At 49.3% G+C, this 17,311-nt stretch overlaps 1 protein-coding gene across 1 annotated transcript in view; it reads right to left on the reverse strand.

Moving 5' to 3' along the window:
* Positions 1-13,163, reverse strand: part of Rph3a (rabphilin 3A) — a 43,928-nt gene extending 30,765 nt beyond the window's left edge. The window contains exons 1-2 of the mRNA XM_051176564.1: positions 13,088-13,163; positions 1,352-1,498 (exon numbers count right to left, since the gene is read on the reverse strand). Coding sequence (XP_051032521.1) covers positions 1,352-1,498; positions 13,088-13,146 — 206 coding nt within the window. The 5' untranslated portion in view covers positions 13,147-13,163. The remainder of the gene's footprint in view (positions 1-1,351; positions 1,499-13,087) is intronic.
* Positions 13,164-17,311: the final 4,148 nt, after the last annotated feature.

Genomic DNA, 17,311 nt, shown 5'->3' on the forward strand with positions numbered 1-17,311 from the left:
CTAAATGGATGAAAGGTAGAGCGTGCCGAGAAAGACACCTGGAATCTACCTCTGGCCTGCACACACGCACGCACGCACGCACGCTCAAGCAGATGTTACTGTTTCGCTTTGCACTAAGACAAAAAGATTCCTGAGGACAAGAGGCAAGGTGGCTTCTCAGCTGCTCCCTACTTCCCACCGGAGACTGGAGTGTAAGGGACTGCTTGGTGGGTCCCTCTGTAGCCATGCCTCAGTCACCCAGGCCTCAGTCACCCTGACCCTGATGATCCCTGACATTTTCCCACCAACACAGCTTCCAACTCCCCTCCAGATGCACTCACTCTGTTCTCTTCCCGCAAGCCCTGCCTCCCTCCCTTCCACAAGCCATTATCCCTGCTCTGAGACCTACTTTGCCCTCTTTCCTCCCATCCATTAAACACAGTTACAACTGGGGCGCGCCCATCATCTCACTCTATCCTCTTTAGAGCCCTGTGGTGTCATTATGCCCTTCCTCCCGTCAGCAGACCAGGCTCGGGGAAGGATATCTATGTGTTCCAGCTCCACCAAGGACCCCGGGTTCTCTAAGCCCAGAGTGTCCCCACACCAGGTCCACTTCAGCTGCCTTACACACAGCTGCCTGCCATATGCCTGTTGCCAGGGTAACTCTATAGCTTACTTTGGAGTGTGTTCTTATATACTCTCTTTAATATATTTATGGGATGCACAGTGATGCTTTGATACATACTTACATATATGTACACATATGCGCAAGTACACGTGCGCGCGCGCGCGCGCGCACACACACACACACACCCTGCCTTGATCAGGTAGGGGTCCTCCTTGTGTCCATCTCATCATTGGGAATACTCGACACTTCTCTGCTGGCTGTTTTAAAATTGTCCTCCATGGTCACTGTGCTGCACTGTAGGGTACCAGATGCCATTCCTCCTGGCTCCCTGCCCCAGCCATGAACCTTTCTCCAGCCCTGCCCTTCCTCTGAGCCTTTGCCTATAATGTCAGATGCAGTTTCTTCTGCTCACCATCTCCACTAGCTCTGCCCTCAGCGTGGCATCCAATACTTCCGGAACTTTCTATGCAGCTCTCATCAGCTATGATGGCCAGTGTTCACACCCATAGCGCAGCCTCCCTGGTAAACCTCCCTCTGCCCTGTCTCCAGACCCCTCAACTTCCCTCCTTCCACACACACCCAACATGGACGTGCCCTGACCCCAGCCCGTTCTGTCCCCTCTCCATCCTCCTCATCTTCTGGATCGGATTGCCACCTCATGCAACAAGGATTCTGAATCACAAGTGGCCAAGCGCTCCCACTCTATCGTCACCATGCAGCCCCAGCAGGAGGAGCTGGACTCACCCAATGCGCTCCTGTTCCATCTCCTCCATCTTCTCCGCTCGAGCGATCACACGGTTGATGATCTCCTTTTCCTCGTCTGTCAGTTCTTCCTGGTTCTTCTGCCTGTCGGCCGGCACTCCGGGATGGACGGACCATCCTGCCTGCAGCCTGTGAGGACAAGGAGAAGGCATGAGGTGGGCTGGAGAATCCCGGAAATCAGCACAGAGACCCAAGGATCTGCAAAACCAGGGCTGGAGCTTCTGCAGGGAGCCTCATTAGCCCAGAGCCCCTGGATGGAACTGAGCCTCTGAGCCTCAGCTTCCTGTCTGAACAATGCAACATGCTTCATTCCTTCACCACACTTGGATGCATTTATTTCAGTAAGTGTCCCAGACCACATGCATGAAAAGAAGTTGAAAGGCAAGATATTTTCACAAAGATCCCAAACCAGACCTCATACACAACACACACATACAGCTGCAGTGAACACAGTCAGGCCAGGTGGACCCCAAGGAGGGCCTGACCCAAAGACGTGTTGTTTGATACATGTTTATTTATTTTTAGATAGGATCTCATGTACTCCAAACTGGACTGGAGCTCCCTCTGTAGCTGAGGATGAGCTTGAACCCCTGGACCTCCACCTTCCACACACAGAGGTGACTGCTATGTGCTGTCATACCTGGGGTGGAGGGGGGCACAGTTCTCTTTAAACTTAAACCAGTTGCTAAAATGGTTGCAAGCATACCTTTATAAGGACAAATAGCCAGGTTCTCCACCATTAAAGGCTCTGGTAACATTTGGGACTGTCCTCTGTGCATCTCCCCTGCCCACCCATTTTGAGACAGGGTCTCATATTGCCCAGATTAGCCTTTAACTAGCTATGCAGCAAAGGTCAACTTTGAACTTCCGATTCTCCTGCCTCCATCTCCCAAGTGCTGGAATTATGGGTGTTCACTACTTCCTCTAGTTTATGTGGCCCCGAGGCTCAAACCCAGGGCTTCATCCATGCCAGGCAAGGGCTCTCAGCCAAGATATGCCCCCAGCCTCCTTCTACCCCCCTTTACAAATCAAACACAGACATACAAGACATATCCAAGTCAGCAGCTTTGCTCTTCCCAGCATCCCTGCCCTTGTCCCCTTTCCTGGTGTGCAGGGAGGACCTGCTGGGAGCTGTGTTCATGAAGAGCATTGCCTGGCCTCTCAACTCCGTGCTCCACACACAGGGCTGGGATGTCCCCCACCCCACCCCTCTCTCCCCAGTTAAATACCAACTGGGAAGCTCTCAGACTTCCCTGGCTATCTGGGAAACTCAGATCTGGGAAAACACTGGAGTCCAGGACACACGGGCCACCGGCTCACACTCACGTTGGCATGGGGGCCAGGAAATTGCTTTTGATCCAGCAACTGGGAAATAAAACCCAGTTCCCTTCCTCCTCCTCCTCCTCCCCTTCCCCCTCCCTCTCCTCCCCTGCCTCTGGTTCCCCCATCTATCAGATTGCTTTGGAGGAGCAGAGGAGGATTACAGGGAAGGGAAGCAGATGTCCTGTGTGGTCTTGTGAGGGAGGAAAGGAGATGTTGCCTGGAGAGATGGGATGGAAACACAGGTCTGACACGGAGCAGGTGTTCCAATGCTAGCCTGAGCTTGGACCCTACAGTAGCACCTCACTAACGGTGAAGCTCAGGACCAGACAGCAGCGACAGCCTTTCAGGTGATGAACGTACCAGACTGCCGAATTCAGCTCTTTAAGATGCTCAGTGCTAAAGTCTGTGAATTTTACCGCCATAGTAAAATCCCGGAGCTCTTTCCCGCTATGGCAATTCCCTCCCATCTGCTTTCCCAGCCCACTGCTGGCAACCCCTGCTCCCCACCCACTGAGTCCCAGCCACACTGTCCTCTTTGCCCAACTTTTGTTTCTGCCTCAAAGCCTGAGTCTCACAGCACCAGCACACCATCTCCTGCTGCCCAGGTTCAAATGTTTCTGGCTGAAGCCATCCTTAAATAACATTCTTGGTACCTGTTCATTCCCATCCCCCCACCCCACCCCCGAGCTTCGGGGACCTCATCATTATTGTGCTTTGGTACTCAAGTCAACATCTGAGGACACAGGGTCACAGAGGCCTTGACTAGAACCCAGGCTCTTGTGAACAGAGGGATGTTAAAGTCTTCTATTGGTGGTCCACAGGGGGGATGGGAGCAAGGCAAGCCCCTCCCCCTCAATCTAGGCACTGCAGGGCATTGTCCCGGGAGGTAAAAGGATCCTGGGATCCTAGGGACACTGAGAGTTCACTCAGTTTTCACCTAACCCAGTCTCCGGCTCTGGGGTGTCCTGGCATTGGTCAATTCCTTGGGAATTTTTGCAAAAGTCGGACTTGTCTCCCACCTCTGGAGGAAGGACTCCTAAATGAAGGAAACTTCAGGTCCCTCCAGACTATTCCAAGACCTCAGATGTGAGCTGGGAGAGTGTGAGAAGTGGGTAGAGAGAGAGAGAGCTGGGAGAGAGGGCTGCCTGAGGTTCCTTCCCCCTCCCTGACATTGACACTATGGATTCTGACCCATCCCACAGCGCCCAGCCATCTCCCCAGGCCTGTGGTTTCCCGAGGGGATGGTGGTCTCCATCTGCCCAACTCTTCCTTTTTCCAACTCCACCTCTTTCCCTTGCTTGCTCCTCGGGTCCCGATTTTAGTTGCTTTTCCTATTGCTCTGATGAGAAGCAGCTTAAGAAGGGGCTCATTTTAACTCACATGTACGGGCCGGTGCATTCCCTCATGCCAGGAAAGGCGGAGTGTGAGACATGCATCCTCAGTCAGGAAGCAGACAGAGATGAAGGCTGGTGCTCAGCTGGCTTTCCCCTTTGTATTTGCTCCAGGACCCCAGTCCAGGGGACGGAGCTGACCACACATAAGGTAGGCCCTCCCACCTCAACTTATCTAACCTCAAATATCTCCACAGGGGTGCCCAGAGGGTCTTCAAGATGATTCCAGATCTTCATGTCAAGTCGACCTTCAATATGAGCCATCACAGCCCCCACAATGGTCTCCCCTCCAGTTCTTTCCTGCCTTTACCTAGCAATTACATGCTAAACTCAGGGGGCATTCTGGACTTGAGGCCCAGGTACCATAGCCAGTGCCTCCTTCCCACCCACCACCATACAACCTACTGGGCTCTGTGCACACCGAGAACTTAAGCTGCTGCACAAGCATGGCTTCAGACATACAAATGAGCAGAATGGATGTGTCCCCAAGGTCCCTGATAGGAAGATTGTCCCTCTCTGTAGATTGTAGGGAGCAGAAAGGTGGCTGGAAGCTCCTGCTTCCTCTGAACCCTCCTCCTATCTTGATGTAGAAGGAACAGTTGATACACAGCTCAGCTGGTGTTTGGAAACTTCCTCCTGGGTCTCAGTGGGAGACCACAGGCCTCCTGTGGGTTACATGTTTTCATTCCCAAAGCAAACAGAGGGAAATGAGATGGGCTTTTCAACCAAAGCCTTTTACTCTCTGGGAACAGAAGGAACTCCCTGGGTTGTGAAGCCTTGTGGACATGGGGGCCTTGGGACAAAACAGTGGGTTTTCTACATATAGAAATATGTGAATGTAGCTTGAATATAATTGGCCCCTATAATCTCGAGGAGTGGCACTATTAGGAGGTGTGGCCTTGTTGGAGTAGATGTGGTCTAGGTTGAGGAAGTGTGTCACTGTGGAGGTGGGCTCTGATGTCTCATATATGCTCAAGATACTGCCCAGTGTCTCAGTCTACTTCCTTTTGCCTGCGTAACATGTAGCAGCCCCTTCTCCCACACCACGTCTGCCCACCTGGGTCCATGCTTCCCACCTTGATAACAATGGACGAAATCTCTGAAACTGTAAGCCATTACCCTCAATTAAACATTTTCCTTTATAAGAGTTGATGTGGTCATGGTGTCTCTTCACAGCAATAGAAACTCTAACTAGGACAGATGCCAATTAAGTGTCATTAAGACAAGGTCCAACGTTAAGATCTTAGTTTGGGTTTTGTTTTGTTGCTGTTTACCTTTTTTGACAGGGTCTCAGGTATATCAGGCTGGCCTTGGAATTTCTAAGTGGCCAAGAATGACCTTGAATTCCTGATCCTCCTGCCTCCACCTCCAGAGTGCTGAGATTACAGTATGGCCCATCATGCCCAGTGTATAAGGAGCTGGGGATCAGACCTAGGACCTCTTGCACATCATGCAAGCACTCTACCAGGGATCCTGCTAAAAGCCAGCGCTGGAGACAGAAGTACTGTTATCCATGGGACAAGTTACACAGAGGATCGGATTGTGTGCCCAGAGGGCCCACCCCATACCTGCCAGCTCAATCCTCCAAGGAAGCAGGTTCCCAGGCAACCCAGCCTGAGAACTTGAGGGTAGGGTGTTTATTTCTGTGGGTCCATCTACAAGTCAGATAACTGGGGCACCTGCAAATAGGGTTCACTGAGTAAGATGCCTTAAGATGTTTTGACACAGAGCAGAAGCTAGCTGATACACTTGACAGTAAAGAGAGAAAGAGGAGGCTGCCCGACTCCCTCCACTCACTTTACCGAGTGGAATCGTTTTAAATCTCAGCTGTATGAAGTTCACGGTGAACACGCTCAGCCACGGAAGGTCTTTACCTGGCTATATCCCCACTGCTCACCAATATTTAGCTTTTGAATAAAATATTATTCAAAGAAAATTTCATGGCTGATGGAAGCGGGAAGATCACCACTATCGAATGTTTGCTTCCCGGATGCCTGACACTTGGGGGGAAGGGACCGATGCAGACTCAAGATAGCATGGCCAGGAACTCGCACGTTTCTGTCCCTGCACCGAAAGAAAGTGGAAGGTCACTGCCACCAAAGCCTGCATCAGAGGACACTAGATGAAGCCCCGCCCACCTGCTGGTCCCTGAAACACACAGAGAACTACTCGCCCTTTCTGATCACTCACCTGCATTCATTTCACACAATCATCACGTGCCTGCCAGATGTCTCTATTAACACATGGCGAGTCCCCAGAGGAATGGGATGGTGGAAGTGGGCGCAGGGGCTCTGAATCTTCCTCCACAGCAGCCGGAATGAACCCTTTTCTGTCCCTACCTCCTGCCCTCCCTTTCCTGGGATGCCCACAGCGCAGGTATCAAAGGGCAATCTTTGCAGCTCAGTGGGGAGATGCTAATAAAGGAGCCAGGAAGGCTGTGCTGAGAGACATTTTCATCCATGGTCAGCAAGGACGGACCCTCTGCACGGATTCCATCCTGGTAACACCACAGGAGATGCAGGGGGACACCAGGGTTGCCACGGCCCTCAGTTGTCATCAACCCCCTCTGCTGCTCTGAAATCCTGCACTCTCACATGAAGATACCGCCTGAAGACCTTCCCATGTGGATCGATGTCTCTCTCTAACCTGGCCTGCCTTTAATGACTCCTTCTCTGAAAAACCCTTGCATCATGGTCCCCAAGTCTGGGCTACATAATATTCTTCTGGGTCCCACATCTATATTGTCCTTATATGGGAGAATATGTTGATTACGGGTGGTTTTCATGTAGACCCCAACTAGATGTCACCCATACTGGGGCTATGCATGTATGTGTCTCTGGCGTTTAACATGGCAACTGGTATACAGCAGGCACTTGGTCATTTTTTTTTTCTTTAGACAGAATTTCTCTGTATAGCCCTAGCTGTCCTGGACTCTGTAGACCAGGCTGACCTTGAACTCACAGAGATCCACCTGCCACCGCTTCCCAAATGCTAGGATTAAAGCATGTGCCACCATTTCTGTCTCTTTTAGTTTAGTTTTTGGTTTTTGAGACAGGGTTTCTCTGTAGCTTCGGAACGTGTTCTGGCACTCACTTTGTAGACCAGGCTGGCCTCGCAGTCACAGAGCTCCATCTGCCTCTGCTTCCCGAGTGCTGGGGTTAAAGGGATGGGGGGGGGGGAGAAGAGGAAGGGAGGGGCAGTAGGAAGGAGGGAGGGGAGAATGGAGGGAAGGGGAATGAGGGCAAACTCTCCCAGCCTTCAGCCCTGGAAGCCTCTATAAGCTCTGAGACGCGGTGGGGCCCAGGAGAGACTCCGCAGTGAGGGGCCTTGGCTGCTCTTGCAGTTTCCAGCTCCCACATGGCAGCTCATAACCACCCGTAACTCTAGTTTCAGGGGATCCAACGTCCTCCTCTGACCTCCAAGTGCTCCTACACGTATGTGGCGCACAGACACGCAATACATAAATATAAAACTGTGTAAGTCGGCACTCAGTGTTTTCATGAACACATGCGACTCTTCTTTCTCTTTGGCCTCTTCCCTGCTGCATCCCCCCCCCACCTCCTCCCTTCCGCGATCATGTCATGTGCCCCCGCCCCCATCATCCTCCCTTTCACCCCTGCCCGTGCCTGAACATTCTTCTTTTCTCTCTGGTTCCCTTTCCACTTCAGAACACACTTCAGTCTAGAGTCCACACGTAGAGGTGACAGGCAGCATCTGTCCCTCTGAGACATCTCATCCATCATTAATCGGACAGCTCCTCAGTCCCCATCCCCGACATGTCTCAGTAACATGTCTGTGGTTTAATAAAAAGCAAAGCTTGTGTGACCAGGGTCCCACCAGCCAACCACAGAGATCACTGAGTGCCGTTTGACACACAAGGAAACTGAGGCCCAGAGCAGAGGGAGAAGGCTGGGGTCACCTGGGTATATGCTATTGGGGTCCATCCATTCCCTGGAAGACTGAGGGTCAGATTATTTGGATCTAAAAATGCTGAATCCAACATTCAAGTCTGTTCTCTCCCCACTACAACCACCAATGGGAATACAAGATGGTGATTCACAACTCCATTTGTTTTTTGGGGTTTTGTTTGTTTGTTTGGTTTTGTTTTTCCAGGCAGGGTTTCTCTTGTAGTTTTGGAGGCTGTCCTGGAAGTAGCTCTTGTAGACCAAGCTGGTCTCGAACTCATAGAGATCTGCCTGCCTCTGCTTCCCAAGTGCTGGGATTAAAGGTGTGCACCACCCAGTTTCACACCTCCATTTGATTGCTGATGCCTTACAGTTTACATGTGAAGGCTCCTCCACCCTCTGATAAGGAAGGGCAGGTTATCAAATCCACTTTACAGGCAGGACAGTCTAGGGAAATGATGGGGAGTGTGATACATAAGGCCACAGTGATGATGAGTCTTAGCATCCCATCATTCCCGGGTGACAATGACATCCTATAGTGTCTGGATGTGTTTGCCACTGAGATGGAGCTGCCTGGCAGCCCCTTTGTTGTGCCAGACATCCAATTTGTCATGCATAGTTAGTACATGAATCTAATTCAAAACACAAATGCGGTCAACAAAGCCAGACACTGGGAACTGATGGCACATCTCACAGCAGTCAGGGTGACCTCCAGAAAGAGACAGCCAGGAGGCATGGCCTAGAGAGCCTGCCAGCACTGCCCCAGTTGCTACCACTTTGATTCAGAACGACACTGACCAGAGTAATTGTCCTAGCAAAACTCTGCAGGGGCAGACACAGACATAGCACTGTCTGTCACCCCCCCCCCAACACACACACACCTCATTCCCTCTTTACCAACTCATTACATTAAAACTCAACTTGGAGAAAAATGAAAATGGAGTGAAATACTTACTGTTCCTTGTCACTGTGGGCATGCCAAGCAAGGAGAGAAAGAGAAAACGAGAGAGGTTACCTAAGAATTCTCAGGACCAAGAGGCACCAGTAAAGAGTGGGTACTTGCTCTTAAAGGGGACCGGGAGTTCAGTTCCCAGCTTCCCTAACAGCCAGCTCACAGCCACCTGCTAGCTTCAGCTCCAGGAGGTCTGCCCTCTTCTGGCTCCTGTGGGTACTGCACTCACACATGCACATACATCCAGAAACAAAGCATATATGCACAATTAAAAATAAAATGAATCTCTAAAAAGAACTCATCATCCTGCCCATATTTTCTAGATGCAGTATCATAGTTTGAATTCTGATGGCCCACTTTCCTCTCTCTCTCTCTCTCTCTCTCTCTCTCTCTCTCTCTCTCTCTCTCTCTGTGTGTGTGTGTGTGTGTGTGTGTGTGTGTGTGTGTGTGTGTGTGTTTTCATTATCTTTCATTTGTTTGCTTTCAGGTAATGTCTCAAATGTATCCCAGATAGCCTTGATCTCACAGAAATCTTCCTGCATCAGCTTCCCAAGTACTGGGGTTACAGAGGTGTTCCTCTGTACGTTGGATTTATTTAGTGTCACATCTAAACCATGGATGCCTCTGGATAGGGCTACAAAATCCCATCTTTAAGAAGAGACCAAATAAGTCAACTCATTAATAAACCACACTGATCAGCCAGCCATTCCTCCCCTCCTTGTTCCCTTTGTTGAGACAAAGGTCTGTGTGGCCCAGGCCGGCCTTTACTACATAGAATACAGTCAAGCTTGCCTTGACCCCTGATCTTTCTGCCTCTGCCTACTCCATGCTGAAATCACAGGTATCCACACCGTGTTCATACAGCTCTAAGGATTGAACCCAGGGCCTTGTGCATGCTGGGAGCACTCTACCAAGTGATCCCCGGCCCTGGCATGTATGTATATATTTGAATACTGTTCCTATGTGACACTAAGGGAAATCACTCAATGAAAGTCCGATTTTCCTCATCTTAGGCTGAGTCCTGCTCATGACTCCAGAACAGCAAGATAGGCGTGGAGATGCAACCCTGTCCTACTTCCAGCATTTTACCACCACGGGCAGGTGGCAACCTGTTCTGGTACCTCAGTTTCCACCTGGCATCCCTGGCACAGTATGCTGGCAGCATCTCTCTGACTGTCCTCACTCTGTTCCCACCCGGACAGGAACAGATGCACACATTCTTTCACCCCACATTGGTGTCTGCAGACAGCATCCCTAGGTCCCAGGAGGCTGAACTAGAAGGGTTTCTGAAAATTGCTCACCTGGAGGAAGACATGAACATTGTGTTCCTCCCATGTGGAGCTGTGGTGTCAGGCTCAACAGTGTGTGTGATGGCTGCAATTGTTTCATGTCTGGAGGAGGTGGAGCAGTGAGCGAGGTGGCATCATGGGAACACGGGAGTGGCTAATGAAGCTGTGTCTAGACTGCTGGAATAATTCTAATTTAATTGCCAGACAAATTGTTTGGCTTCCTATCAACGAAAGTAAATTCTGATGGATGGGATTTTAATTAACTCTCGTTTCTTAAATAAAATAAATATTTTATCCTGTCCACCCTCTGGGAAACTATTTATCTCACTGAGACGCACTTTTGGGTGGGTAGATTATTATCTACAAAGTAGGTTTGCACAAGACGACATTGAGGGAAATGGCTGAGGTGTCCTGCTGAGAGTCACACCCAGAGTTCTGAGGTGTCCCTGGTACATCTCAGGGAACAGAGGAAGGCTATAGGTATACCTGGGCAACAGATAGACAACTTTAAATTTCTTTATTGTTATTTTTATTTTAGATGTATAGGTGTTTTTTCCGCATATATGTCTGTGTACCGCACATATGTCTGGTGCATGAGGCAGCCTTATGAGGCACTGGATCCCTTGGAACTAGAGTTACAGATGGTTGTGAGTCACAATGTGGGTCCTCAGAATCAAACCCAGGTCCCAGATGGAGGACTTTTATTTTGGAGCATATGCGTGAGTCAAAAAAACTCTTCTCAGGTATTTAACTGTTAAAGGCAGTTTTTAAAGATAAGGTCTCATGTAGCCTAGCTGGTTCCAAACTCTGTGGGTAGCTGAGGATGGTGTGAATTTATGATACTCCTGTCTCCACCTCCCAAGTGCTGGGATTGTAAGTGATGCAGGGCATTGTGCAAAGTCTTGTACATGGTGGGCTGTATCTAACACCTGAGCCATATCCCCCAAGCCATGCTTTCCATTGCCACTCAAGGGTTGTTAGAAAGGAAGGATTTTTCTTCAGCTCTTTCATTCAATGGTTTCCCCCCCACCCCCCGAAGAGTTTACTATGGAAAGGAAAACCTAAGTCACAGATTGTGGGAAATTATAAAATTCTGTAACAAAGGAATGTAACCTAAGTAACAAGTTTAATGACAAAAAGAAAATGGACCTGCCCTTACAAACACAGAAAGATGGGGCTAGAGAGCTGACTCTGTGATTAGGAGCATGGGCTGCTCAAGAGTAGGGGGCCAGGGTTCAGTTCTCAGAACCCAAATGATGGCTCACAACCATCTATAACTCCATTTTCAGGGGGATCTTCTGCCCTCTTCTGGCCTCTTTGAGTACTGCATCCATGTGTATGCACCCACCACACACCCACACAGACACATGCAGTTCAACCATCAATAAATACATAGTGAGACCCTGTCTAACAATAATAATAATGTATATTGATGACGATGATGTCACTGCAGGGGATAATAAACATCATATTTAGACAGTCAAGGACTTCAGGCAGTGGTGTGTGGTGGATGCTTAGCAATGTTTTCAGTCATCATGACTTACTAGAACGCCATCACAACATTTGGAGCTAGGGATATGCTGAGACATCCCTCTGTATAGTATTCACAGTACCCAGGGGCAATAAATCAATAGCAGAGAGTTATCGACCTGTCATTGGGTCATTAAAATGTAATTAATTTCAAGTACTCATCGCCTTTTGTGTAATAAAGTGTGATTGTAAATTTATATCAATTAATTTTCAATTGTGACCATGGTCAGTAAGTGGCTTGCAAAGGTCCTGAAATTTTCACATCGACTGTGAAGAAGTCCTGTGGGTGATTGGCACACCACTGAGTCAGGAGTGATCGTTTATGAGTGACGCCACCATGTGGTCAAAGACATGAAATGTACACTCAAAGGTCAAAGACCTGGGCCACATTCATATCAACACTTAGGGAGCCCAGACAGGAGGATTGTGAGTTCAAGGCTGGCCTTGAACTCAAAACAAACCAAATAAAAAAAAGAAAAACCCACAACAAATAAAAACTGATCAAAGAGCAGGAGACTTAAAGGACCAGGAAAATACTAAAGAGAATGAAAAGAAATGATCAGAGATAAAATAACTTAAAGTTCTAAAAATGTAATAGAGTGGTTTAGTAGAAGAGTAGTGTCCTGAAAACATCTCAGGCTGGAGTCTCTGGGAGGCTAAGACTGAGAGCTAGGCCCACTTACATTGTTCCCTTTAATTATTTATTTTTGCTACCTCCTCCTCTACACACAACACTGTTTCTTTTAATTATCTATTTTTGCTACAATCTAGACAAGGTAATCCACATGAGGTGTTCTCTGGTAAGCCAAGATCATGTAGAAATACATATATTAGTAGTTATGGGTTAATAATTAAGACAGAGCTAGCCAATAAGAAGTCCTAGTCATTTGTCCACAGTGGTGTGTTCATTTGGGGCTGACATGGTTGTGGGACCAGGCTGGTGGGAAGAACCATGTTACATGTAACCACACATAAATGTGCACCCATATAAACGTGAATGTGCAACACACACGCACACACACACGCACACACACGCACACACACGCACGCACACACGCACACACATGTGCATGCACACACACGCACACACGCGCACATGCACACACACGCACACACGCGCACGCACACACGCACACACATGTGCATGCACACACACGCACACATGCGCACATGCACACACACGCACACACGCGCACATGCACACACACGCACGCGCACACACACACACACGCACACACCTAGCCCACAGCTCTTCTCCTCCCTTCACAGGAAGACATTTAGAAATGCCCAGAGCAAATGAGCTACTTCCAGAGTCACCTCAGACTTACTTTGACTGAAGCGGGCCATCACCAGGGTACATCCATCGGTTCACTACAGTGTCAGTCATGGCGGAAGGCTGGCACACCTGGAAAACACCCACCCGAGATGGTTACCCAATCATCTGGCCACTTTTAACTCATGAGCGCCCACTCTACACCACACATGTGGGGACACAGGAAAAGGAGGGAGCTTGAGCCAGCATCTCTACTGTCCAGGTGCAGAACCTTGCACCACTAAGGGGCAGTGACCCCTGGGAGTCACAGCCACCTAGTGATGTGAGACAGGACAGCATGCTTCCTATTCATTGCTCACACACGTCCCCACTGTGGTGCTGTGGGACTTTTAAGGAGGTGTTGGACTCACTGAGAACTTGTCCTCAAAGAATGAGGCACCGTGGTTCTGTGATCTCTCTGTTACTTGGCTGTGGTGTGAGCGATCTGATCAGATGTTGGGGTGTGCCAGCCATGCCAAAGGGCACAGCTATGGGGTCACCCAGTCTTTGACTTGAGTCTCCAGACTCACGAACACAAATCAACCTTTCTCCACACGCAGCCTGTGGTGGACTCTTTGTTACAGTTACTCGGGCCCAGGATCAGTTTACCCTCCACACATTAGTCAGGGAGCACTTGAAAAACGTATCATAGTTTAACAAACATCTCCACAGCCAGACACAGGGAGCCCACTGGCCCATCCCACCTCTAGGCATCTCCCAGGAGGAGTGAAAACTTCCTTCTCTACTGGAATCTGTGTTCTTAACGGAAGTGACCCCCAAGTCCACCACACCGTGGGCAGATGTTTGACATCAGGGAAGAATGATGAGATGGGCTTGCTCATCATGGGATCCATGTAATAAAGCTGGGCATGGAGCAGGAACCTAAAACTCCACTCTGTGAGGCAGGGGGACTTGAACTCACTGGCCAGATGGTCTAGCTTATTTGGAGAGTTCCAGATCCCAGTGAGAGACCCTGCCTCAAAAAACAAGGTAGATGGCCCCCAAGGTTGTCCTTTGGCCCATACACATCTCCCTCTCCCTCCTTCTCTCCCCCTTTCCTCTACCAGGACAACCACTGTCACTAAGTGTCCAACAGTGGTCTAGAGCTAGAGATACAGCATCAAAACACAAACTAGAGACGGAAATGAGGTTGGCTTTGGGTAGGGAAGACAGAAAACATGCAGGCCAAGTATGAAGTGTGCCAGCTGCTGACACAGGGAAAAAGCTGGGGTTGGGTTGGGTGTTTGGTTTTACATAGGCATCAGCAGGGTCTCGCTGAGCCATGCCGTTTGACCTGGAGCAGGGGACTGATCGTGTGGACAACTGGAGCAGAACATCTCAGACAGATGGGAAATGAACTGCAAAGGCCCTGGGGTGGGCAAGCATCTGGTAAGTTACAGAAACATCAGAGAAGCTAGAGGAGAGTGAGTGGCTGGGTATCGGAGAAGCAGTGTCTATCCACAGATGACTCTGGCTTCTTCATCCTCTGCATCTGATTGGCTATGAAACTTCCCATGACCAAGGGGATGGCAGCATGTCTGTCCAGTCAGGATTTTGAAGATGCAAATGCTCTACAGCTGGCTTCTTGCTATATAGGAGGAGCCCAGGCTAGCCCACTGATAGAGTTACTCGCCCAGCCAAGCCAAGTGAGCCAAATCTGGCCTAGGCCAGAGGAACTGCCCTGCTGAACATAATCTGATGACTGGCACAGAGAACCGAAAGGCAACCAACCATGGTGGTGCTAAGCCATTTGTTAGCGGGATGGTTTGTTACACAGCACAGACAGAAGTTGCTGGCTCAGACCCAACTCCCACATCCAACCCTGAGTCGTCCTCTGAGTGACTCTGGTTAGCTACCCCACTCTGAAATGAGGACTCCCACCCCAGGGAGCTCACCTCCCAGGCTAACGAGTGACTGTCCCTGAAGGGTTTGTCAGCTGATTTGCTTTCCAGGCTCTAGCCAGGGAGCACTCTGTCCACGTTCCTGGGAGAGAAAAATGTCTGTCTTCAGGGTGTTGTAGGTCTGAGTGAAGGTGTAATAGATACCTAGGATGCACTGTGTGTGTGTGTGTGTGTGTGTGTGTGTGTGTGTGTGTGTGTGTGTGTGTGTCTAGGTCAGAAGTCAACTTTAGGTGTCATTTCTCAAGAGCTGTCCTCTGGTCTTTTGCTGGCATGTAGGTTGCCATTTCACCTAGGCTGGCTGGCTAGAGAGCCCCAGAGATCTGCCTGCCTCCCTCTCTCCATTGCTTGGCATTACCATGCCTATCTTTTTACGTGGGATCTGGGGATCAAACCAGGGCCTCATGCTTATATGGCAAGCACTTTACTGACTGAACCATGGTTCCAGTCCATACACGTCTCTAATTCTGTATTGGGGTTGGGGGTAAGAGTACTCCAGAATTCCTTCCAGATGGCTCCTTTCTTAATATCCACCAGTGAGGCTCAGGTGGGGTTCACCTAGTTCTGTCCTTAGAGATGGGCTTATGGCCCACTTCTGGTCAATCAGTAGTTGGTCTGCTGTGGTTGGCTCAGGGATCCTCACGTGACCTATCTGAGCCAATAAAAGCTTTGCTGAAATTCTGTAGATGATGATTTTCTTTCTGTCTCGGGTGCGGAGCTGGTAGGGTCAGAAGCCACCTTGCAGGGAAAGCCTGCTGCAGGGAGATGGAGAAACACTACTGTCCCATGGAACACGGGTAGGTTGGGGGGTGCTGCATCCTGCCATGCCTGAACCCATTTTTGTCGTTTTGGCTATCATAAACCAATAAAGTCAAATTTGAATAGAAGTTTTGTCCCACATCAGCTTGGAACAAGCAGGGATTCCAAAGGCAACCAGACCCGTGGGACCTGAAAAGTTAACACTAGTCCCCATCGGGGATCCACAATAGTCCTCTGACTGTCTCCTAGGCTCTGCCCTCAGATGCATCCTCCCCAAAGGGACCCTGCACTGACAATTAAAACTCATTGACAATAAACAACACTAATTAAAAGCAAAGCTAAGTACTTAATAAGACAAATGAGGTGGCAGTATTAAAAGTCAGGATGAGCAAGCTGGCCTTAATTAAAACCAAAGATGAATGCCTTCCCCCTTTAAAAACCATATGGTGTGTGTGTGTGTGTGTGTGTGTGTGTGTGTGTGTGTGTGTGCTAGGACTGATGAGTGGGGGGGGTGAGGATGGGAGGTCTCCCCAGAAAAGGAAAGCTTGGGTTTGAAGTGGGGAACTGTGGTATACAAGTCATAAAGGAGGAAGTGGATGAAGGCTCAATGTCCCAGGGATGGGGATGTTAGGCAATGGGAGGTCTGGCGAATATGGATCCTGGGTGGGGAAGACACAGCGCAGAAGGCTGGTTTGCCATTTCCGAGCGAGGCCATCCTGGGTACACGTCTTTCCTCCTACGCCTCTATTTCCTCACATGAAGGCTAGGAATAAAAGTAGAACCCATCTCCACATGGAACCATGAGAGTTAAACGAGATCAAGACCAGGCATCAACAGCCTGTTGTGGAGTGCAAGCATCATTGATTTATCACTGCTCAAGTCGGCTGTGTTTTTCTAAAGAGACTGGGGTCCTACTTTGGTTTGAGAATGACATATCCCTGGCTTCCAGAGCTCTGCGGGAGGAAGTTGATGGTAATAGGGGTAGGATGGAAATGTCACCAACAGCCACATGGAGGCAATGACAGCTTTGTAATACCAGAGGGCTCATCGCTTGAGTGCTGCAGACTCACTGTGACTGAGGGATGGATGTATCTTGTGCCGGAACAAGGTTTGTCTAACTCCTTATTTCCTATAAAGTTTATCACTCGGGAGCCTTTTCACACGGGAGCCAATTTATAAACAGCAAAGCTTTTCTTTGAAACCCTGTCTCAAAAAAAAAAAAAAAAAAAAAAAAAAAAAAAAAGCCTTATTTTCCTTAGGGGTGGAGTGCATGAATCGGTGGGTGAGTGGGAGTCACAACCTATGGGAGTTGGTTCTCTCCTTCGACCATGTGGGTCCCCCCTCTGTGATCAAACTTGGGCTTTTATGTGCAGAGTCATTTCATAGTCTGACTTGTAACATATTAAACTTAACAAGAACGGTCTGCGAGCACTCCTCACTCTCACAGAGGCAAGCGGAGCGGGCCTGTTTTATGTCTTATTTTCTGAGTGTGGCAGAGACAGTGGGCTCATCAGGATATGAGTGTCCAAATGAGGCCATCTAAAAGGCGAAATGCCAGGAGCAGAGGTTTCCTGCTTCCATCA

The sequence above is a fragment of the Phodopus roborovskii genome, unplaced genomic scaffold (genome assembly GCF_943737965.1).
Source record: "Phodopus roborovskii unplaced genomic scaffold, PHOROB, whole genome shotgun sequence".
Classification (NCBI taxonomy): Eukaryota; Metazoa; Chordata; class Mammalia; order Rodentia; family Cricetidae; genus Phodopus; species Phodopus roborovskii.